The following is a 25,014-nucleotide window of genomic DNA, read 5'->3' on the forward strand; positions in this document are numbered from 1 at the left end:
CATATACCGCCCAGTGGTACTGTACTTTATGTATAAAACAAGCAAACCTTATACGTGTCACCGGGCGTGCTCCAAGAAATGCCTTATGGGAAATGTAGTTCATTTGACATTCTCTCTGTTTCTCTGCAACGAGATTGACACCACTCCAAAACTACAACGCCGCCATTTGTAACAGGACAAGCGCTGCCTGAATCAGCGTGAAGTTGCCACTCGTTGACAAAGTTTGTTCCAGTAGCTGCTCGTGTTGTTGTAAAATAGAAATATAAATACTGCCACAGTTGAACCCGTTAATCAGTCCCACCATAGCGGAATATCTATGGAAGTCCATATGAAGCTCTTTGTCAGTGAAGGCAACCCGAACTGCCTGAAGGTGCTCGCTGCCTTAGAAGTGACCGGAGTTACATGTGACGTTCAGTATGTCAACCACGACGGTAAGAAAGCACGGTTAAATAAATATTAGTCAGTGACTCCACCGATATTAGAGAATGGTATGATCTGCCATTTACTTAGAGCAACAATAGATATCCAGAAAACGTTATTTAGAACTCTGGCTGCTGTTACATTGCAGTCTGACATGTCACCCTCCTGACAGTGTCACTCATGTAGTGGTTGTAAAATGGGAACAGCGTGTCAAGTAAAGCATTTATTGAAAGAAACATCAACATTTGGACGAACGCTTCAATTTCCTTCCAAAAATGTGGTGTTCAAATAAAATCTACCAAATACAGTAACATTCACACAAGCTAGGCAAAGCCAATCGGGTGTGTTCGTTTTCTCGTAGCCGATCTTCCAGGTCCTGTATACTCGTGTTTATGCCGTGCAGCGGTGCCACTAGACAGAGGGGACACATTCCACTCTCGCAGCGCTTTTTTGCTCAATCAGCGGACACCATCCCAAGAGCGGCCGGCAGTATGAGCCCCTCTTGGAGTGCTCTTCTGTATGCACCTTGTTGGAAGCTGTTAGCTACACCTCTCTGTTTTCACCGGCAGTTTGTTTTAAACCAAATGACTGTTTTTATTATTCTTAAAGTTTCCTCTCTGAAGAACTCCGGTGTTTTACCCACATAACATGAATGGTCTCCGTCTCTTAAATTTATCAGGTCCCCTGCCAATGTTTGAGACACAACACAGAGAGCTCCCTTTCATCTCCTAGATCTGCTTCGTCGTAGATCCTCGTCTTGTGTTTTGGTAGTCGTGAATCTTTGTCTCTTCGGCTGACGTGGGTTTGCTGTTAGTTACCGAAACATCTGACATTTTCTATTTTTGCCCCGTCGTAAACTTCCCTATGATAAAAATTCTAGATTCTGTTGTGGTACGTCGCTAAAATTAGTCCTGTTTACCGCGAGACCAAAAGTTCCGCCTGTTAGTTCCGACTTTAAAAAAATAGCGGAAGCCCCCCCCCCCCCCATGGTGGGCCCCACAGCTCGAGAAGGGCTTCACTGATGGAGTGAGCGTTTTCTCTGCCTCTGCATCCGTGAAGCAACTAGAACACTCTTACTGCTAATTAATTTTATGTTGACAAAGTGTAGTAGTGTACTGTATATGTTACTACTTAAGAGTGTGCTCTTAATTTACCTTTGGGGATCAGATAAGTACAAAATAAAATTAAAAAATAAAATTATATACAGTCATGCTTTGAGGAGGAATGACGTGGTCACAAACATTTATACTCTGTTTGTATATATGTTTTTTGTATAAATTCTCTTGTTTATCCCTAATTCGGTTAGATCTTTATTTTTGAATTCTAAATTATTTCTTCTTATTCTGACTTTGTGGCAAATTCTGGGGCAGAACAGCTGGAACAAAAAGAGATGTCCCCATTGGGGATAGATAAAATCTTCTGATTCTGATGTGTGAAAGGTTTTGTAGCAATGCATAATTTTGCATGTTTTCTCTTATACAATATACCTCCATGAAGCTATATTGGAAAAAATCAAATACAGTGTACTCGTATGTAGTCTAAAAAAACAGTGTTTATGGACATACTACAATTTCTGATGTGATCGTACAGTGTCATGATGTCAAGCAAATCAGATGTATTACCTAAAAACTGTATAAAATAATTAAAAGATGAGTTTCTAACGGATTAGGAATCCTACTATCTACTGTGGCATCATCTCAATACCACAGTGCAAGTAATGAAAGTCTAAATGGCAAAACATAATAGCCTGAGCATCCCCCCCTTATTGCCTCAGACGTGTCTGCCAATTCCAGCTGTGTGCTCGGTCTGAAGCTGGATCACACGTATTAATTGGTAGGACATGTGGCATGGAGCCACAGCTTACCAGAGAGAACTGTGCTGCAACTTTGTTATCAGTGAACCAGTTCATTTTAGTCTAAATGTGTAACATGCAAATGAAAAAGTGAAAATATTTTATTTAAACAGTTTTAAATTTGTTAGCTGCCTAAAAGCATTTTAAAATAAAAGATTGTATTACCAATTTTGAAGTCAAGACTTTAGTTAAATTGTGCTGTGAGAACATTCTCATGTTCATTCAACCTTTATTCACACAGGACATCCCAATAAGAGCTGCCAAAAGCTAGCTAAAAATTAATTTCCAGCCTCTGCATTTCTATTCTATTTCTGTTCCTTTTTTAAACAAGGTGTATCAGGTCACCCTTCTCCTTCCATACATAACAGGAAATAGTCTAACAGCAGTGTCTCAAAAATTTCTGAACAGAATTTTGTGAAATTTCACACACACTTTTTAGAGCATTGTGTCATGGTTCTCTTTTTACCAATAGCCATCTGACTATCACTGCCAAAGACTTGATAAAATAAATGACGTGAACGCTGACATTTGAAGAGAAAGTTGATTAATGCTGGTGAGTGTATCCATGCAGCAGTAAGAAATATCATATAATCTTATAACCTTATCTTAAATCGGTCAATTAAAAGAAGAGTTACAGGAAAAAACCTCATGTAATTTACTGACACAACATTTAAAACAAGGTAATTAATCTCAGGTCTCTAGGTTAAGATTTTAAATGTTGTTGAAAATACAATTTGCTGTGAAATCAACATTGTGTTGAAAAGCCATTGATGGCTCTGAATGGTGGAATGATGGGCTGAGGAGCAGAAGAGGGATTGCTATCTGCCGAGTTTTGATGAATTCCAGATTAAGGAGATCAAGCTGTTGACCTTCCTCAGACCTCTGTCTTCTACATTGGTATTAAGTATTAAGGTTAAGAATGTCATCCCAAGATTGTCCTAGAAGCATTTGAGGAATCACATGTTATTAGTTGACCTTGAAGATGCAGCATTAAATTCTGATTTCATCTCTGTCTGTGCACTGACGTGAATTGGGTTTAATGAATGTAGATTTTCCTCCTTTCTCTCTCTTCAAAGACAACCATTAGAAAGAGGAACAGTTGCTCAACCAGGTGAACAATCCGGTCTAACTTGTCTAGAAATGCGCTCGTCTTTCTAACAATCCTGTCAGTGTCTTGTGTCTCTTCCATTTTCTGTTATCTTAAAAGCCAATGTGTTTTGTTCTTTCCAGAGCGAGTCGTGCCCTTCCTAAGCCGTCCTGCTGTGCCAGTCCTGCTCCTGCCCAGTGGAACACAACTTTTCAGCTCCAATGCCATCTGCAGGTGAGCAGATTAATGTCCTTCCTGCTTGGTTTCTATGTGAACACCAATGCCAACTTGATATGAATTGGGGGCAATTTTTTCTTTCAGATTGCAGAGATCATAAAAGACCAATTGAAATGCAAAAATAAATCTCTGAAATAGACTGATGAAATCTAGGCTAACAAAATCAGAACTTTGTCTATGTCCATATATAAAGTCACAGCCCATCACTCTGCCTCCCCATGTAGTGTTTGCTGTGTGAACTGCATGCTTACAGGTTCCTAGTGTGTTGTGGTTGTGTTACAAGGGGCCTGTACACAACATTGTATCTAACACAAAAATCTGTGTAGCTGAGTGAAAAAGTAATTTCCCCATTGGGGATTAATAAAGTGGACTTTGTTCTTCTTTTCTTATATATCATCGTATAAAAATGAGAAGAAGTTATTTTGTTTGTATGTTCATTAGGAACACATTAGTGTAAATTGCTTTTGTAGCTATGGAATCACTCTTTGATGGGACTTCCTTCTGTACACTTTTCTAATGCATTAGATACCTATTTGAAGTGAGTGGACGAGACTCAAATGATCTTTGCAATCAGTGGCTGGAATGGGAGGCCACGGATCTTCAGGTAAGCTCCACCTAAAGTGGATTTTTTAATTTTTCATCAATCACTTAGTAGCCTTCATGGATGATGCAAAATACAAACATCATTTATTGTGTCCAACTTTCACAGCTGAATTGATTATTGATTTAGGAGCAAATAAACTTGTTCCTGTCTGTGCATCCATTGAAATATTGGTGTTGGTAGGATTCTATGTTAACCAAAAACAACCAGTACTAAAGAAAACATTCTAATATTTGTCCTGCTGTTAATTTGAACAATAATCTGTTTGATCTAAAGCCATTCAATCAATTCTAGTGTCTCACTGTTTTGTCTTGTTTGCATAGCCTGCACTGCTACAGGCCTTCCACACAGCACTGCTGCAGACCAAAGAAGTAGATGTGTTCACGCCCCTCCAGGGGCCCCTCAACTACTTAGACCAAAGCCTGAGAAAGGGGACCACGCCATATTTAACTGGGGTACAGCATTAGCATACTATTTGTCATTTGTACAGTAGATGGTGTGCTGTTGGTGTGCCTTTTAACACATTTTAAAGGATATACATAGCCATACTCACACAGCCTTTTCAGTCTAAATATTCGGTTAGATCAAAAGTTCATGATACCTTTTGGCAGCTGGAGCACATATGAACTAAGAGTATCTCTCCTCATTACCACGTTGGGCTCCTCCAGCAACATTTCTTTTGTTCTTCTTGGCTGCTGAAGGGTGATGCACGGTTAAGTTAAAAGGATTTATCTGGGAAGGCCGTCCGTCATTTGGCAAATGTGTCTGTTTTTGGTGGGTGGGTAATTGGGTTAGCGAGTCTTAAAGGGTGAAATCTGCAGCACTTGTGACGACTCGTCTGCATCTATTGCATATTTCACAAGTACAGAAATATGTTTAGATCAGCGTCTGTTGCTGTGGATTTGAGGAACTCTGTAAAGCAAAATAATAATGTAAAAATAAAATAATGCAGAGTGAGAAAGGACACCATGTGCTATGTGAGTGAGATGCAACGATAAACTACACTGTGTTTCAGGAGGTGGTTTCAGTTGCTGATGTTGTTTTATGGGCTGCGCTGTACCCCATTTTATCTGACTCTTCGTTATCAGTGGGTAAGTTGTAATGAAATACAAAATTCTTTTCTCCTGGTCTTCAGTTATTTTGTCTATCCAGCAAAATATCTCAACTTTTTTCTATATTCATTCAAAAATTACTATTTTTCCCTTAACCCACTTTCTTTCATTGTGTTGTTTGAGTGTTTTAGTTGAAACTCCCAACATTTTCTATGTTTGAATGGTTCTTACTGCAACAAGTTGCTTTGCTTATTTCAGGTGAGCAGAAGTCTGTGAAGACGTGGTTTGACCGTAGCACTGCTGTGCACGGTTTAGAATCTGCAGCTCAGAAAGTGCTGCAGGGAAAAGGCCTTCAGGGCATGAAGAGCTACATGCAGAAGCAGCCTGCCCCTCAGAGCAGCCAGTGCAGAGACACACAGCTATGCAACAGCAACCCTGTAGAGGTATCAGCCACATCATTGGAATTACTTCTTGACTTCTTTCATTCAACAAAAAGCGTTCTCCATCCATCCTACATCTACCGCTTATCCGGGGCTGGTTCGCGGGGGCAACAGTCTCAGCAGGGATGCCCATTCCTCCAGCTCCTCCGGGGGGAGCCCGAGGCGTTCCCAGGCCAGCTGAGAGACATAGTCCCTCCAGCGTGTCCAGGTCTTCCTCGAGGTCTCCTCCTGGTAGGACATGCCCAGAACACCTCCCCAGGCGTCCAGGAGGCATCCTGAACAGATGCCCGAGCCACCTCAGCTGGCTCCGCTCGAGACAGAGGAGCAGCGGCTCTACTCCGAGCTCCTCCCTGGTGACTGAGCTCCTCATCCTGTCTCTAAAGGTGTGCCCAGCCACTCTATGAGGAAACTCATTTCAGACGCTTGTATCTGGGATCTTGTTCTTTCGTTCATGACCCAAAGCTCATGACCATAGGTGAGAGTAGGAACGTAGATTTACCGGTAAATCGAGAGCTTCGTCTTGCGACTCAGCTCCTCCTTCACCATGACAGATCTATACAGTGACTGCATTACTGCAGAAGCTGCACCGATCCATCTGTCAATCTCACGTTCCATCCTTCCCTCACTCCTGAACAAGACTCCAAGATACTTAAACTCCTCCACGTGGGGCAAGGAATCTCCACTGACCTGAAGAGGGGACACCACCCTTTTCCGGTCGAGAACCATGGCCTCGGATTTAGAGGTGCTGATCCTTATCCCACTCGCGTCAAACTCAACTGCAAATGGTCCCAGTGCATGCTGAAGGTCCAGGTTTGATGAGGCCAACAGGACAACATCGTCTGCAAAAAGCAGAGATGAAATCCCTTCGTCCCCGAACCAGACTCCCTCCGGATCCTGGCTGCACCTAGAAATTCTGTCCATAAAGAATATGAACAGAACCGGTGATAGAGGGCAGCCCTGCCAGAGTCCAACTTGCACCTGGAACAGGTCTGACTTACTGCCAGCAATGCGAACCAAGCTCTGGCTTCGGTCATACAGGGACCGGACATCCCTCAGCAAAGGGCTGCAAACCCCATACTCCCGAAGCACTCCCCACAAAATACCACGAGGGACACCATCGAATGCCTTCTCCAGATCCACAAAACACATGTCGACTGGTTGGGCAAACTCCCATGGACCCTTGAGTACTCAATGGAGAGTGTAGAGCTGGTCCAGTGTTCCACGACCGGGACGAAAAACCGCATTGTTCCTCCTGAATCTGTGGTTTGACTATAGGTCTAATCCTCCTTTCCAGTACACTGGAATAGACTTTCCCCGGGAGGCTGAGGAGTGTGATCCCCCTATAGTTGGAACACACCCTCCCCGGTCTGACAATCCAGAGGTACTGTCCCCAACTGCCATACGATATTACAGAGACGTGTCGACCATGACAGTCCCTGCACATCCAGAGACTTGAGATACTCAGAATCTCATCCACCCCCGGTGCTTTGCCACCAAGGAGTTACAGCAACCACCTCGGTGACTTCAGCTTGGGTGATGGACGAGTCCACCTCTGAGACCTCAACCTCTGCCTCCTCTGTGTAAGACATGGCTGCGCGAGATCCTCAAGGTATTCGTTCCACCTTCCGACAATATCCCCAGTCGAGGTCAGCAGCTCTCCGCCTCGACTGTAAACGGTGTTGGCTGTGCACCGCTTTCCCCTCCTGAGGCGCCGAATGGTTTTCCAGAATTTCTTCGAGGCTGACCGATAGTCTTCCTCCATGGCCTCTCCGAACTCCTCCCAGACCCAAGTTTTTGCCTCTGCGACTACTCGTATTCCATTCCATGTCCCTAGAGCTAGACTCTTTGTCTGGGGATTGGGTCATCGAGTCCCATGCTGACGACTGTCACCCAATCAGCACTGCACCCGTCCCCTACGGTTTCCTCAGCGGGTGGTGAGTCCACTGGAGGTTGGGCCCATGCCGTCCTTTCGGGCTGAGCCCGGCCGGGCCCCATGGGCGGAGGCCCAGCCACCAGGCGCTCGCATACGAGCCCCAACCCCGGGCCTGGCTCCTGGGTGGGGCCCCGTTTGCGCCATACCGGGCGATGTCACGGTCCTTGATTTTTTACCATCATAGGGGTTTTGTGCTGCTCTTTGTCTGGCCCGTCACCCAGGACCTGTTTGCCAAGGGAGACCCTAGCAGAAGCATAAAGCTCCTGACAACATAGCTCCTGGGATCATTCGGGCACTCAAAGTCCCCCACCACGATAAAGTGGCAGCTGTCAGAAGAGAATTATACTGGAGATTATACTGCTTCTAAAGGAACATGTACCGTATGTCATGTAAGGTTTCCAAGAAAATAGAAAATACCAATAGCACCTTGTGAGACCTGTGTGCTGTCACAAATGTCTTTGTCATTTTGTGTGTTCATACTTCACTGCTGTGTTTACACAGAGTCAAAATGTTGCAATTATTGAATTTACTTTTACTTGAACTGAGCACGACTCCATTAAACAGAAATAATTTTTCTGTGAAGTTTACAATGGCTCCACAAAAGCTAAATTAATGATATACATTATGCAACATAAAAAGGTTCTCTTACATTTTTCTTTATTTTTACACAGCCCTGATGCTCAAGTTTGTGTATTTCAGCTCATAAAAGTCCCTTTAGAGATGTCACGCTCCACTGGCCATGAAACATAAAGGGAAGTCATCACAAATGCATTGAAATTTACTGACTAATTTACATAACATAAATAAAATGGCTTAAAGATATGTAGATGACAGTAAAGTCAGTGGTCTAAGTTTGTGAATATGTTAGACAAATTATAAAGGAAAAAAACAAAACACAATGTCCATGTTAGAGAACTAAGTGGCAGCGTTTATACACGTTTACCAAGTGAGTTTTCTCACAGTTCATTGAGGAGTTGTGATGCTCTCATCAAAACTCTCAAATTTACATTTGCACTTCATGTAACTTGTCCATACAAGCAATGCTTCTCCCTGAGTTTTATGCACATTAAAAATAAATCTATGGTTGACATAAGAGTGAAAGACAGTGATAGTACATTTTTATTTGTTGAGAAGAATTGCATTGATTGGAAACTTTATATGAATCCAGTGTGAAGCAACATTTTGTTCGTTTGAGCCCATAGTGATGAAAATGAACAAATTTAAGCTAAATAGACAGAAGGATTAAGCTACAAATGTCAGATCACAGGGATGACGAACCATCATATATTTATGTGCTTTTTCAGGGAGAGGAGGGTGAACGTGTGGTGTCAGAACAGGAGATGGAGGAAGCTGCTTTCATATGGAGTAAAGGACTGAGTGTCTGCACTGCTCCGGACCGAAAACACCCCATGTAAGGACTGTCATTAAATGTGTTATCTCCCTTGTATACTGCGTGTGTGTGCTTGTACAAGTGTGTGTATTTAAGGCACCCCCTCATATAGTGTTACGGGTAAGCACTGGATGATGAAGCTCCCTATGCTGCCCTCCTCCTGAGGATGAGGTGTCTCTCAGCTTGACAAGCTGCCCAGTCTTCAGCTGCTGTTCCAGCAGGTTTCACACTGTCTGCTGTCATGCTGCTGCAGGGTGAACAGGCCAGGGTTGGAGTGGATATCGCATTTAGGTATCCTTTGTCTCCACAGTCACCTGACCAGCACCAATGATGTTCTGGGTGGTTTTAATCATCTGCTTCACTGCTTCCAGCCTTAGGCTGTCTGCCAACCATGTCAAAACCTGATGTTTCCAATCATCATGCTTCCAATTGCTGCTCTGCAAAAATTAACAAGTTCTTGGCATGACAATTTAATCTTTTATAACTTGCCTTGTCATCGCCTCAAGCAGAGTCATCACCTGAGATCATCTGCCTGTGAGACAGTTCAGCTTCCTACCCTCCAGCCATCATGAACAGTCTCTCAAAGCATCCAGACTCTTTGGGTTCTAGCCAGATTAAAAGCCTGCCATTATTTTCCTGTCAGTTTGCCACAGGAGGGCAAGAGAAACCTGCTTGTGACCAGCGCCTTGCCTTATGTCAACAATGTCCCCCACCTGGGCAACATCATCGGCTGCGTCCTCAGTGCTGACGTCTTTTCCAGGTAGGAAGTTAATCTTATCTGTATAACAACATAATGATCAGGATATTATTCACTTTGAAAAAAGCTTACATAAACACACCCATATCAGCATCATATCTTCATCTCTCCTATTTACTCTTGCAGTTGTCTTTCCCTTTCTTCTCTTAACCGATCTCCCTCAGCCCATCTCACTGATTGTCTCCCATGCCTTATGGTTTTTACCCTTCAGGTATAGCCGCTTGCGAGGCTGGAACATCCTGTATCTGTGTGGAACAGATGAATACGGTACAGCTACAGAGAACAAGGCTAGAGAGGAGGGTCTGACGCCACAACAGATCTGTGACAAATACCACGTCATTCACGCTGACATCTACAAGTGGTTTCAGATAGACTTTGACTATTTTGGAAGAACCACCACTGAGAAGCAGACGGAGTAAGTTAAACAGAGAACATGGCTGCACATTACCTTTTATTTGTGTGACAATGCATTCTACTGTTATGATGTTTAAGATAATTTATTTTTCATGGTCTGACACTGGCCTTTTATCATCTTCAGGCTACAGGCTGAGAACACAGGTCATTCAGTTGAGAATAATATACAGAGAAATATATTGTTTAATATATATGAAAACATTCAGGAAATAATGTCACAGGTGCTTTTTTAAATTTCTAAACTTCTAAAGAAAATGTAGTAAGATTACTTGTTTTAAGTAAAGCTCAAGTCAGGAAGTGAAATGAAGTCATTCACTGTTATGGATTGTTGCTCTAAAGAATTTCTGAGACAATGAAAGCATGACATATTGCCATTGTATGGATGAGCTGTCGTGTAGTCTTATAGGTGCTTAAGTAAGATGGACTGACTTTCAAAGGGTTAATCTTCTCACAGTGTGGGATACAACAGCGAAGCTTCTTTTCTGAACAAAGAAAAATTTTGTTCTCAGACTTGTACATAGAACAGGATTGCGTTAGGTAGAGTACAACATAAAATGCGTCAAGCACCAGAATGATGTTCTTTGAAATAAAACGAACCGTCAGTTTAAAGATTTATGACTTTATTTATAAAAAATGCTGTGGATGGTTGGAATTATGTTATAGATTTACTCTCAACAAAGAAAGATGTTTTTATTCATGTGGTTCTTCACGGATCAATAACAAAAACTCTCCTCCTGTTATAATTTTCTTCTAATTTATTGCTTCGTATTACTGATTTCATATTGATTAATAAAGTTTACGTAAGAGTTGCTCCCACATAAAAAATGTTGATGTCCATTCATTTATAGTGCTGGTCAAAAGACAAACATTTCTCCTTCAATCCCAGACACAAAAATTAAATTATCTTTAAACCAGCTGTATCACTCACGATTCCTTCTTATCCTTTGTTGTCCTTGGTTGTGCTTTCAGGATAGCTCAGGACATTTTCTGGCAACTCCACAAACATGGTTTTTTAGTGGAAGACACGGTGGAGCAGCTGCGTTGTGAGAACTGCCAGCGTTTTCTTGCCGACCGATTTGTAGAAGGAACCTGTCCTTACTGCAGCTACCTGGAAGCACGTGGCGACCAGTGTGACAAGTGTGGGCGGCTCATCAATGCTGTCGAACTCAGGGTGAGTCTGGAGGAGAGTGTTGATGGTAAAGATCAAGGAGAGAACGAGCATAAGGTATTCTGATTATTTTTCATTCACATCAGCAAAAATTGAGGTTTTCCTAGAAATCAGGGTATCTGTGTCCAAAGACACAAATGGTCATGTTTTTTATTTCTGTGTACTGAAACAAAAGCATGCTCTGGTACTCTGCTGGATAATCTGTAGACTTAGTTTTGAAAAACTAAGTCTACAAATAGTGACTTTCTCTCTAACCAGGACGACTGACTCATCAACCGTTTGTCATTAATTTATTATGCAATTTTGCTGCATTTGGAATTTTTTCAAGTGTTTCCGCACTGATTGCTGAAAAAAAATACCTCTCTAACTCAAGGTAAATATTAGATAGAATTTAGCCTTGCTATTGCTTATTGTTATTGCTCCCTTCCAGGAACCACAGTGTAAGGTCTGCACGCAGACTCCTGTCATCCGCTCCTCCAAACACCTTTTCCTAGACCTACCAAAGGTATGATTCTCCCTCCAGTCGTCTGGATTGAACAAACTCTTTGCTCCTTGAGAAAGTAAATATGTCAAGTACAGAATATTCAAAGTCAGACAGCTAGTGCAATGAGTATCCCTGTTGTGATTTTAGTATGTGATTATTAATTCTGTTTCAAGAAAGGTTTAGATTTAAGATGCCTGACTATTTCTCTCAATATTTTCATTCTCCCATTTCTGTCACACAGCTTGAGGCTCCATTAGAACAGTGGCTGGAAAAGTCAACCAGCACAGGAGACTGGACTGCTAACGCCAAACAGATAACTCGCTCCTGGCTGCGAGATGGACTCAAACCTCGCTGCATCACCAGGGATCTGAAGTGGGGAACACCTGTGCCTCATCCTGACTTTAAAGAGAAGGTCTGCTGTTGGTCTGCAGGCGGGAAAAAAATCCAAGACTGTAACATTTGTTTGTTTAAAATTTATTACACAATAGAAAAAAACATACACACCAATTTGTTTGTTTCGTCTTGTATTGAAGCACAGTTCAGCCCTTCTGCTGAACCTAATTAACTGCTGAGATGATAAATAATGCAAACACTTATTACCTAAGGTCAGTTTGCTAATTAAACATTGAAAATGATTCGTCCACTTCATTAACTGTTTACAGATGCTGCAGTGACTGATGATCATGCAGAGCTTTCTAATGTGTTCTCCTGTTCCGCTCTGTAGACGTGTCTAAACATGTTGTGATTCTGAGCTCTTAAATTAGGGCAGGCCTAAAACTTTCCCCAACTACGAAGGTATAAGGAAATTAATTTTAGGTCTCTTCCACATCCCCCTGCAGGTGTTCTACGTGTGGTTTGATGCCCCCATTGGTTATGTGTCCATTACTGCCAACTACACTGACAAATGGGAAAAGTGGTGGAAAAATCCTAATCAGGTAACAGCACAGAATGTCTGAAATGAGCAGAGCCCTGATGCACAAGCTTTGCACAGACTTCGCAATCTTTAGAACACAAAATGTGTTTGATTGCTTTTTTCAGTGACCCATTTGTTTTTCTGCATTCTCCTTTTAAACAACATCATTCCTGCCGCCATACAGTACATCCCTTTTCCATTCATCTGAAATGAATGGAAAAGTATAACCTTTTGGATCATGATTAAAACATGCAGTCACATTTTGTGCACATGATTTCATGCCAATGTCCCACACATTCAGGAAGTGTCCAGCTGGAAATGTTATAGTTGTTTTACATGGGACTTTTGTTAACTCTACCATTTAGGTTAAAAACAACACATCACCTTCACTTTCATTGACTCATCTGTACTTAATCCACAAGGTTTGAGCTCCTGTTATATGACAATGATGGCCTATATATCCACACAAATACAAATAGAGAGAGAGAGAGAGAGAGAGAGAGAGAGAGAGATGATAAATTGTCTTTGAACTGGGTGATGTCATGATGATCTAATACGATGTCATCCTGACGTTGTAATGTTGTTTCTGTGCCATCAGGTGGAGCTGTACAACTTCATGGCCAAAGACAATGTGCCATTCCACAGTGTGGTGTTCCCCTGCTCCCTACTGGGAGCTCAAGACAACTACACTCTGGTCAGCCACCTCATCGCTACTGGTAAGAGTGACAGATGTCACCAGTTGATTATTGATTAAATTATGTTGGATGTAGATAATAACGTGTCGTGAATTCCCCCCAGAATATCTGAATTATGAGGACACAAAGTTCTCCAAGAGCCGGGGTGTTGGTGTGTTTGGAGACATGGCGATGGACACAGGCATCCCGTCCGACGTGTGGCGGTTCTACCTCCTCTACGTCCGTCCAGAGGGACAGGATTCAGCCTTCTCCTGGGCTGACATGGCTACCAAGAACAACTCCGAGCTACTCAACAACTTGGGAAACTTCATCAACAGGTTGGCATGAGTTCAGCGTCTCGTGGTGAATTCCTGTTATAGCTAGAACGGAATCTGTCATCAAACACTCCCCAATGACCCTTTTAAGCTATCCTGCACTGTTCTCACTCACTCATTCTTCTTATCTTATTTTGATCACAAAAAAAGGAAATCATGACATAACCAAAGTCCAATTAGCAACTAAATTTTCACATTGTAGATGAACATTTGGCTCAGTAACTGTTACAAGTCGCTCATCCTAGTTAGCTAAATTTGTTTGGGATGGTGTAATTTAGCCCCAATTATAAAGCCTCAAATTATTTTAACAGATCAAGGTTAAATCTGACATCAAAGATTTTTCTCTGCAATTTTTTTTCAAAGTACCTTGATCTCGGGTAGCAACTTCGATGCTTAATTGGCTCAAAAATGTCTGGTAGATTGCATCCAGCCTGAGGTGTTGCATGTGGAAAGTATTCTGCCTCAGAAAATTAGTCTGTCCTCTTCGGATTTAGTTACTAAATCATTACATCATTAATATCTGTGTCCATCTCAGGTCACTATTCAAATTTTGACTGAGAATTGCATCTTGATGAACATTTCACATGAGAAAATATGGCTTATTGATTGGAGTTATGGCGTTATTTTGATAATAGGAAGATTGTGTTTGTTTTCCCAGGATATGACAACCCTTATGGCTTGGCAGTTCCATAAAATCAGAATATAGGTTACACCAAGTTAATTCTCACTCATCAGAGTCATGGCTCAATGTAATCTCGATGATCATGTCAAGTAATTTGGTTTGGGTTTGGTTGGCCTTCCTCTAGGGCAGAGGGAAGTGTTAAACATAGAATATCTGTGGCATCACATGTGAAAAAAATCATCCACTGTGAATATCCTTCTGTTCAATGTATAACTAAAATGACAAAGCTGCTCCTGACACAGCTACGATGTGGAGACGAAAGGATGCAGTACACTGTTGTGTTCATTGCAGAGCTCTGTATTATGACTGGCAACAAAATCTATAATTTATAAACAATTAGTAAGTCCAGTAACATTTTTCTCTTCTTACTCTCATATTTTCTTTACATTCCCCACATCTTTCCCTGACCCCTTTTGGCTTTTTCTTTTTGTCTGTTTCATGAAGCCCTTTCTCCCCCTCTCCTCCAGAGCCGGCATGTTTGTCACTAAGTTCTTTGAAGGCTGCGTTCCCGCAATGGAGCTACAGCAGGAAGATAAGAAACTCCTTGCTCTGGTGGGCTGGGAGCTGCAGCAGTACATCCAGCTCATGGATAAAGTCAAGTACGATTATTGTAGTCACACACCTGTCACAAGGTTCATGTTGGGATTAGAGTCACATTTATCCATTTAATTAGTGTAAATATTCTGTTTTAATTTTAAAATTTCACAGAATTTATACTTAATATATTTATGGAAATTTCATGTTTTAGTTTCTTTTACTATCATGTCATTCGTGATTCCTTTACCTTGATCTTAAAGGGAAAATAAACAGATAAGTCCCTTATACTGGTGATGTTGTTACCCAGCTCCCTGCGTTTGGATTAAAATTGTTCTGTCATCAAATATTTTCTCCAATGTTCCACCAGAATCCGTGATTCTCTGAAACATATCCTCAACGTCTCTCGCCATGGCAACCAATACATTCAAGTCAATGAACCCTGGAAGAAGATCAAGGGAGGAGATGCGGATAGGTGAGATGGTCTTGATCAGTTTGACACAATACATATTTGTTTCATACTGGTAGTGAGGTCTGGGTTGCACTTTGTGACTTGAATGTGTGAATGTTGTCGGCCTCCTTTGTTAAGAATTGTCTGTATTTTGATGACAAGTTAATTTATGAAAAGCTGATTTCAGAAAAGAGCCAGAAATATATTCTTCAACAAACTGTCTTATTTGTGTTCATTTACATCTGCTGTTAACACAACACTTAGATTAAGGATCTTTCTGACGGGCTGATCTGTCTCCTCTTCAGGCAGCGGGCTGGTACAGTGACCGGTGTGTCTGTGAACATCGCCTGCTTGCTGTCAGTTATGCTATTTCCATACATGCCAACGGTCAGTCAAACTATCCGGGATCAGCTCAACACCCCTCAGTCTTGCATCAATACCATGATGCAAGGCACCGGCACCTTTGTGTGTGTCCTGAGTGCCGGCCACCGTATTGGTACTGTGAGTACAGCCTGAATAAAGAAATCACACACCTTTCATACATGTGCAGACACACAAATGTGTAAAGATCCTGTATGTTGACGCTAGGTGATACAATAAGGATGCAATCTTCTGTCAATATTTCATCGCTCTGGAGAAAATTGACATCATGTGAACGCAGACTCACTCACACAGTAAAGCATAATGGTGTGCCCAGGCTTCAGCCGTTCCATGTACAGGTTTCTCTCAGGCTTCCTTCAGGCCAAATTGTGATGACCTGTCTCAGCAGCCACCTGCCACTGCATTCAGTGTCCAAGGCTATCATGATCCATTAATGACCTGTCTAGAAAATAATCAGAAGAAAACACCTGTGCCACAAAAATGCATCATACGTGATGCTTATGCACACCCGACGTATCTGACAAAATCAGGCTTATGTCAGAACTGTGATGAAGACAGGAGATCATGATCTAAATTCTGGAAATTTTCCATACTGTCATAATCGGCTTTGCTCAAATATGAGCAGTTTAAATTTTTCAGCAACGCTCTCCTTAGGTTGGATCCACAAATACAAAAATTTTAAATGCCCATGCTTTGTGTTGGTGTGTGTGTTGGTGTGTGTGTGTGTGTGTGTGTGTGTGTGTGTGTGTGTGTGTGTGTGTGTGTGTGTGTGTGTGTGTGTGTGTGTGTGTGTGTTTGTGTGTGTTTTTGTGTGTGTGTGTGTGTGTGTGCGTGCATGCATGCGTGCGTGCACACTTTGATTTCTGCTTTTCTCTTTCCTTTGTCAACCTTTCCCAGGTCAGTCCGTTGTTCCAGAAGCTGGAGGTGGACCAGATTGAGGCTTTGAAGAAGAGATTTAGTGGACAGCAGGTATTTGATGTTTATGATGCTTAATGGTCTTTGTATAAGTTCAGTTAGGGCTTTTTCATGAATATTAAATGACATCATGAAGAAGAATTTATCCTCAAGATTTCTGTTTTTTATTATTTTTAAAGCTGAGGCAGAGCAAAATTCTGTGAATTTTTAAATAATCATAAAACAACCATCTCACATAAAAAAAAATCCTTCTCTGACCCACTTCTTCAACTGCCTTCCTCTAGCTGGAAGACGAAACACCTAAACAAAAGGTATCGAGTGATATTCGTGTGTGAAGTCGTGTTGTTATGTCAATGCTATTCCGTAATGCATCACTTTACTAAAATCACTAGCACACTAGCGCATCAGTGTTTTGATTTCTGCCCGTCACCTTTTGTGACTCACTGTCCATTCAGACGTCTGGCTCACATAGCCCCATCAACATTTTGAGTGATGAGTGTTATTGTGTGAAATGAAATAAGTAATCCCTAGAAATAATAACCATCAAAACGCCTCAAATTCAAATGTGTGCGTTTCCTCCCTCAGAATGCTCAGAATGCTGCCAGCTCTCAGCCTACCGCTGTGCCAGCTGCTGCTGCTGCTGCTGCTGCTGCTGGGGTGGAGACGGTGGACGCCGTGGACCCACAGAAAGCCAAACAGGCTGTGGCTGAGCAGGTAAAACACTATTGGCTATGTGTCGTTGTAGCTGTACAAACCAACCCTATTCCTGTATTTGTAGACATTTGTAATTCTGAAATCTTTAATGTACAGTTTTTAATTTTTAATAATTTTTCAATTGTTTTTGATTATATAATCACATAACAAATGGAAGCAATTTACAAAAATCAAAACGCGCACACAATAATCCGCTGCCTGATGAAGTGAGCGGTGCTCAAATTTTCGAAGCTACATCGAATTGGTAGCTATTTGGATTCTCATCTGTTACTCTTGATTTTTTCATAAACTAATTCAAATGTATATATCTGATATTTTTACATTTAAATAAATTAATGGTTGATTATTTTAAGTTTGGAATGTCTGAAACAAAACCTGCCGTAGATAAACACAAGCGCACTAGTTGCCGCCTTGCTTAATGGTGTGCTCTATGACAAGAAGGCTGCCAACATGTATGTCTCTATAATGTGAAGTGTTTACTCAAAGCCAAACGCAGGTGTGAGAAGTCCTTAAAATCTGTTATTCATTTCTCGCAGGGGGAGAAGGTTCGAGCGCTCAAAGCCCAAAAAGCGGACAAAGCTGTCATCACAGCAGAAGTGGCCAAACTGTTGGACCTGAAGAAGCAGCTTGCGGCTGCTGAGGGGAAGAGCCCAGAGCCTGCTCCACGGAAGGGCAACAAGTGAGGCAGGGAAAAAGTGAAAATGATGGAACCTGGTGAGAGGAAGGAAAGAGTGGAATGGTTTGAGGTATGATAATGGGGAATGGGAACAAGATGTACACTGAGAGAGATGTAAGGGTATTAGCTTAAGGCAAAGCCGTGACAGGATCTAAGACAATGTGGTATTGGCACTGAGGACTAATGAAATTCTGGATAGGCCGACGGGGAAACGGAAACGCACAAAGAAAGAGTCAAATGAATACAGCTACAGAATGGAGGGATTTTTCCAAATCCCTACACCAAAAGAAACTGATTTTATACTCTAACTGTGATAAAGTCAGCATGCGATATTAACGTTAGGTGTGTTGCGCATGTAGAAAATGTTTTTATATCCTCTGGAAAATTGTTTTTTGCATTGATTTAAATTCCCTTTCTTGTTCCAAAAAAATTAAGTTCAACAAAAACATCCATATTCCTCCCCGTTTCTCATTTACCTCTGGTTTACAATCCTTCATGTAATGGTCACTAAAAAGACAGCCAATAAACATTAAGACATTCAAAGTTGCAGGTTTTTTTTATTGCAAATTCAGGATTACAATGAGTGATAAAGCAAACAGTATGGGAAAACGTATATGATGCCATCAAAAAAACACCATGCATTATTCTACAATTAAGTTAACATGACTATGATGAGAAAATAAACAGAATGTGTTTAAATATTACAGTACAGAAACAGTGTATATATATATATATTACAGTAAAATATAAAAATAGTGTATGAGGGTAGGATAAGTTCTGATAATTCTACCAAAAATTCCCACACCGATAGAAAAAGGTAATCTCAGAAAGTATTGCCGGGTCCTACTTTATCTAAGTACAAATACACCCAAAGCCATGGGTTGTAAAAAAAAGTAAGAAAGAATATGAATTCTCTCCCAAAAAACTTTCATATTCACACTGCACTGGGCACTTTCATACTTTTCCTGAGCTCCTTAACTCTCTACTAATGGGGCCAAATAATCTCTGCTAGCCGGATTGTAGCCCTTAACGTGGAAGTTACAATTATTGCAATATGGTGGGAACGGATTACAATGAAACACACTCTCTAAACTTAGACCATTTCTGTCCAAGACAAAGCATCAAATGCCCACGATGATTATTTCTGCCATATTTGGTGAGATTTCAAGTTAGGCATTCCCTAAAATGACAGATTCATCAACATCAATGCCTCATTCATACTTGTAGCTGTCTGTTCTTCATTTTCCTTTAACATTCTGTTTCTTTTCATTTTACCACGCTGCTTTCGCAACCCCTTCTCTCAAAACCATTCCTTGCCATGACTTTTGTCACTTTCTTACTTCTTCCCATCTAAGGCTCTCCATCTTTTCTAAAAAAATCTTCTTGCTTATAAAATATCTTTGGTTTCGATCTTGTCCTGTTTAGGAGGCATACTTCTTTCCCTACCATTGCCAATTCCAATTCTGTATTATTCCTCTGTACCATCCAGTCTTCCTTTTCTACCATCATTTCCTGCTGTTCACTAGTCTCTCTATCAACGCTCTACGTGTCCTCTGTACTTCCTCTCCTAACCTTTCAATCTCTGCTTTCAAACGCTCGTTCTGCTCTGTCAGCTCTTGTACCTTCCTCTCGTTCTCCTGCTCTCTTTCTTTGCGACTCTTTTTGGCAGACGAGTAAGATGAGGTTGCTCGTTGCGTGGATGAGGCGAAAGAGGACAAGGCACTGTTGACCTTCTCGCTGGTGATCCGTTTGCGTTTTCCCAGGAGGGAGGACGGGTAGACCGAGGGAGAAGAGACGGGTGAGGACGGGGAAGAACAATTCTGAGATGGCGACAGGGAGGCGGAAGAAGAGTAGGACGGAGAATCTGGGACACAAGGCAGTTCCTCCTCGCTGGCCGAGGGAGACACAGGATGGGTATCGTTAGCCGGGTGGCTTTGATGGTTGTGGTAATAGTAGCCACCGCTTAGCACCGTTCCACTGGAGTCCACCATCCCCACTCCTCCTTCACTAAGCAACTCAAAGAACTCAGGAGGCAGCAGATCACTGCCCCCTCCTGCCGAACCATCTCTGCTTCTCCCACTCTCAGCCTCCGCCCGCTGCTCCTCTGTAACAGCTGGACTCATGCACGAGGAAGATGAGGATGATGATGAGGTATGATGCAGAGACTGGGCGCTGTGGATCTCCTCTGTTGCCCTCTGAGCACCCTCGCTCCATGTCTGGTTTCCATCAGTCAGCCACGTCAGAGAGCAACTCTCCAGGACATCCAGGAACTCTGGTTCCTTCTACAAGTGGAAAACAAAAACATCAATGGTGGTTATATCACTGAAGAAAAATTCCGATGAATGGAATGGAATTTTTCATGCCACACTAAAACGAAGCTAGATAAATGAGAAATGTTAGCAAAAACGCAACTCATGAAAACACTCCCATTCATGGTTGTGATAGATATTTCATCCCATCTACTGACCTCGATGCATGTGGGGGCACGTGCCAGTTTTGCCCCTCCTGTATCTGAGCCCAGAATATCTTGCAGGTCCTCATACCACGCCTCCAACTCTGCACCACACAACGGCCCTACGCCAGGGGGGTATGGCGGGGGCAGGTGTAGCCACTCGGCTGTCATCTCACCAGTCAGTCGCAACTCACAGGTACTCGGCCACACGTGTCACACTGGACCTGGTGAGGAGAGAGAAAAGGAGAAAAATAAATGGAGGAAGGCGTAGCAGCCACATCTTAGATGACTGACGTCATAAAATCTCTGCCCTGTTCATTTAATTCGTCCCGTTCCTCTAGTGGTTACATTTTTGCATGTAGGCATGCAAGGAGAAGCTTCATTATATAAAACATTACAAACAATATAATCAGCTTTACTATCAAAAAAGAAATAACAGTAGCTAGAACTTATGAATTGATTTCACCACAATACAACTGCTTGTGAGAGGAAATTTCAAGATTCAAAATATGTAAAATATTAAGTTAAATTACTATTTGAAATCTGCATATAGATTCTGTTAGTGTAGTCAAATTTACCTTTATAAAAGTCAGTTAATCAAGTTTGTAGATTTGTTGGAGACAACCTGTCCCAGTAATTCTGAAATAAATAAAAAAATACACAAAATTGATAGATTAGTTGTATATAATGTCAGAACTGTCTCCTCAGTGGCTGCAACTTGCTGAAATTTCAGAATCAAAATGATAATTTGCACAAATGCAGATCAACAGAATCAAGACTTCAAAGAATACAACATTAATTGCTTTTTGAAATTTTTATTAAAATCTAAACTATAAAAGAATATATTTTCATTGACTGATTAACAGGGACTGAGAAAATAAAATTCTTGTAAACAAAGACCAAAATGTTCTCCACTGCGCCCCCTGCTTTCTACGGCCATAAAACACGATGGGGCCGAAAAACAAGTGGAGCTTTAAATGAATCGAGAAGGTTTGACAGCTTTTCTTTTTTTGTTATAAATAATTAAAATGTGACATTAACTTAGAATTACTCCAATTACTGTTGACTAAACCTGTTGCTAAAACGTGATATAAAAATGTATTTTCTGTAATGGAAAGACAATATTTTCAAAACATGTAGCTCTGGCAGTGATTCTTCTCAGTTAACAAACGACAATCTGATTACTGGTTAAAGAAATCCTCTCTTTAATTCTGATGTTCTCTTATATTTATATAATTTAGACGGACTTTATGTCCAGTGTGAGCCAATTACGTCATGGAAATGAAGTCCAGCAGGACGAATGGGCGAAACAAAAGGAGTGGTTTAGGAAACGACAGGAGTGGCAATTATCCACTGATTTAGAGCTAAATGTTGACTTGAGAGAGGCTCCCCGACGGACACACAACTAAAGCTGTCAACATCCCGACCGATGACTGCCAGACGTCACGCTGGTTCTGCTGGATGTTCGTCATTTTGGGGGAGAATGTGCGCTCAGATCGTTCCGTATCAGGTGCCAAAGCGGCAAGATTCACAAAATAATTGTGTGTTTAATGAAAATATCCGACACGTTCAAAAGACGAAAACTCCAAACGCGCTTCAACTTGCTCTGAGGTTGACGACTTCTCAAAGAGAGCGGAAAACACATGAAAACAAGTCTATGTTGTAAACTGATTGATAAAGACAACTGTTCTTCTAAAAATGGCCCTGGGACACCTGCCAAACAGAAATTCTTTTGCCCAGTATAGAGACCAGTCAGACTGCATTACGAAGCCCTCACTTCACCGAAAGTCTGAAAAACCACTAATAGACATAACGGATGACACGAATCTCTACTTACCCTTTTCTTTTTAGTCGTTCGCCTTCCCGACTGTCTTGAAATTGAATGTGGATATTTTAGTAAGGATTGGTGATAGCTCATGTTAACCATTGTTCAGTCTTGACGGCTGAATGTGATTTTACGGAAACTCCCGGCGGTGTTTATAAGGATGGAGAGGCCAACCGAACTATGCACGGGAAGGTAGTTCCGTCAAAACCAAGCAGCACTACACTAACTGACGTTCCGCTGATCCAACCAGGAAAGGTAAGTTAAGATCTTTCCCTTGGCGACATCCAATTACGTTGCCCGAAATCAACACTAGGGCGGGTCTTAGCCGGGTTTGGACGGTTGTTCTTTCTGTATAGTTTGTATGCGCAGCAATTGTGATGCAGTCATAAGACGGCCAGGACGAATTTGGGGCGTATGGGAGTCACATGAAAGGAATGATGCAATGCTTGGCAACCAATTTCTAGCTGGGGATAACACCAGCAGAATCAGAACATGTTTTATTAAACAGTATTGGCTCTAACTAAAGTCTAAAAATATACATATATGCATGGATATCTAATGTCGAAGAATTGTTTGTTTCCGCACATAAAAGTTGAATCGATTTTCTCACGAATTATCTCATCGTAGTAAAATAAAAAAAATAAATCCATACGACGTGTCAATTTACTGCTTACTAGTTGGTATTTTTAATGGCTGTGTTGGAATCCGCTTGTTTCCATTCGATTTTTTTGGTTAATATGGTTGTCTAAAGTTACTTCGGGACACTGACACACAACCCCATTCACTCCACGGGAGGGAGAAAAAAAAATAGCCACCGACAACTCTTCCTTTTCTATCAGACCAGACTTTAGGAAGGCAGATGTCCTTTATTTGTCGGGAATTTATGATATGGGCCGGTGAGACGCTGGACACGCACGTGTGTCCAGCGGTGTCGTGTTCTCATTCATTTCATACCGCGCGCTCTGTCGCAGCTCCGCCAGACACACGCGCCCGGGCTGGAGCGAGCTCGCGCCGCTGGGGTTGATCCGACAGCCCCCCCCCCCCACCCCCACCGCACCCCCCACCCCAGTGTCCGGTTTTAAGATGTTAGTCATTGATTAAAGCAGGAATCCTCTTTAGTCCGCGATGAAGAAAAATATATTTTACACATTTCCTGATCTTCATCGTTTAAATGTTGTGAATCAACTGATCATCATGTTGTGCGTTAAAGAGCGACTCCACTTGTTCTATAATAATGTCTCCCGGCATAATAATAACAATCCCTGTATAGGAATGTATTGATTATTAAAAAGAATTCCAAACGGTAAAAGTGCTATACAGCAATGCAGTTACTTTCTCGTGTTTATGACAGATGTATAGTTTTAAAAAACGTGCGTCCACATCCAAATGAAGTCTGTATGACGACACGTTTGCCGGTAGAAATAAATATTATTATTACCATGCAGACATATCTATCTATCTATCTATCTATCTATCTATCTATCTATCTATCTATCTATCTATCTATCTATCTATCTATCTATAAAATATCTACACACACGGAATTATAAGTAATATGTGTCTTTTTAAATGTTTGTTTCACCTCAGGAGATGTTACTCTTATTGACGCCCACTAAATTTGCCTATATCAACTATTCGATCAGTGATTAGATTGTTAACTATTCAGGACACTCACCTGATATTTACTGACAAAATAGAAGTGATGGAATCAAAATAACCTTATTGCCAATATATCTCATTAGAAAAGACAATGTGATTGTTATATTATCTAAACACAGAGTTGGCCAAGTTCACCACCTCAGTCACAGGAGGAGCCGAATGGGAAGCTTCATCTGTGATGTTGTCATTGTTGTTGGATGACCAGCAGTGAGGTAAACAATAACTTGTGATAATAAAATAAAAGCACGTTTCACCATGGAGCTCTCTTGTTGCGAGCTCTTCACCCGGCTCTTGACACTTTGTGCCCTAATCCCAAACTCAGCACACACAAAGTGTTTTCCATCCACGCTGCAACGTGCGCGGCTAAACATGCGCAGCCCCATAGCAACAGCGCCAAGCAGCGAATAGAAAGCTCAAATACTGTCTCTAGGACCCGGGTTAAAGCGCTGCAGGAAGCACCGTGAACACGTCACGGCTTGAGCGGCTGTTGCTGAGTAGTTCAGCATACTTTCCCTACACCCCTCCCTCTCCATCCCGGCCCTCTGTTTACTCTGTCAGTCCCGCCGTCTGTGTTGTACTCATTAGAAAACACTGTTTACAAGCCCGAATCAAGGTTGCCTCTTTGTCAGTTTACATGTTCATTTATTTGTCGTTTCAGTAATATTAAATAAAAAACGATGCAAAGTATGAAGATTTTGGATTTAATTGATATTTATTCTCTGTTCTGTGACTCGCTTGTTGTCATGTGTTATTTGACACGTAGAATTAAAGTAAACAAACACTTAAAATGCTTATTTCCAGGTCATGCGGATCATTCTGATACTAGATTTAGTACTGGGGGATGTGAGATTGCAGTCGCTCTCATGTTTTTCCTGATCTCACTTTACTCATTTTTATCCATCTAGTCTCCATAAAAAAAAGAAGAAGAAAAATACAGTCCTTGTATTAATTGATATGTTTAGCAGACC

The 25,014-nt window shown here is 41.6% G+C and overlaps 2 protein-coding genes across 4 annotated transcripts; one reads left to right on the forward strand and one right to left on the reverse strand.

Annotated features, from left to right (window-relative positions):
• The first annotated feature begins 180 nt into the window (after positions 1 to 180).
• On the forward strand, positions 181 to 18,607 carry mars1 (methionyl-tRNA synthetase 1). Of its 2 annotated transcripts, XM_068315715.1 has the most exons (22): positions 181 to 431; positions 3,503 to 3,593; positions 4,122 to 4,200; positions 4,521 to 4,652; positions 5,213 to 5,288; positions 5,508 to 5,692; positions 8,927 to 9,033; positions 9,656 to 9,772; positions 9,981 to 10,184; positions 11,153 to 11,354; positions 11,782 to 11,856; positions 12,077 to 12,247; positions 12,675 to 12,770; positions 13,347 to 13,464; positions 13,547 to 13,760; positions 14,907 to 15,038; positions 15,344 to 15,448; positions 15,730 to 15,925; positions 16,703 to 16,774; positions 17,005 to 17,031; positions 17,306 to 17,434; positions 17,971 to 18,607. In XM_068315715.1, exons 1-22 carry the CDS (start codon positions 317 to 319, stop codon positions 18,115 to 18,117), a joined length of 2,790 nt encoding a protein of 929 aa, XP_068171816.1. In that variant the 5' UTR covers positions 181 to 316; the 3' UTR covers positions 18,118 to 18,607. The 2 variants fall into 2 exon arrangements, with proteins under 2 accessions (XP_068171816.1, XP_068171817.1); XM_068315716.1 differs by lacking the exon at positions 17,005 to 17,031.
• Positions 18,608 to 18,647: 40 nt separating this feature from the next.
• On the reverse strand, positions 18,648 to 22,553 carry ddit3 (DNA-damage-inducible transcript 3). 2 transcript variants are annotated; one of them, XM_068315738.1, is made up of 4 exons: positions 22,400 to 22,553; positions 21,141 to 21,201; positions 20,578 to 20,786; positions 18,648 to 20,392 (listed from the first exon to the last, which is right to left on the reverse strand). In XM_068315738.1, exons 3-4 carry the CDS (start codon positions 20,731 to 20,733, stop codon positions 19,616 to 19,618), a joined length of 933 nt encoding a protein of 310 aa, XP_068171839.1. In that variant the 5' UTR covers positions 20,734 to 20,786; positions 21,141 to 21,201; positions 22,400 to 22,553; the 3' UTR covers positions 18,648 to 19,615. The 2 variants fall into 2 exon arrangements, with proteins under 2 accessions (XP_068171839.1, XP_068171840.1); XM_068315739.1 differs by lacking the exon at positions 21,141 to 21,201 and having other exon boundaries at positions 22,400 to 22,548.
• Positions 22,554 to 25,014: the final 2,461 nt, after the last annotated feature.

The sequence above is a fragment of the Antennarius striatus genome, chromosome 5 (genome assembly GCF_040054535.1).
Source record: "Antennarius striatus isolate MH-2024 chromosome 5, ASM4005453v1, whole genome shotgun sequence".
Classification (NCBI taxonomy): domain Eukaryota; kingdom Metazoa; phylum Chordata; class Actinopteri; order Lophiiformes; family Antennariidae; genus Antennarius; species Antennarius striatus.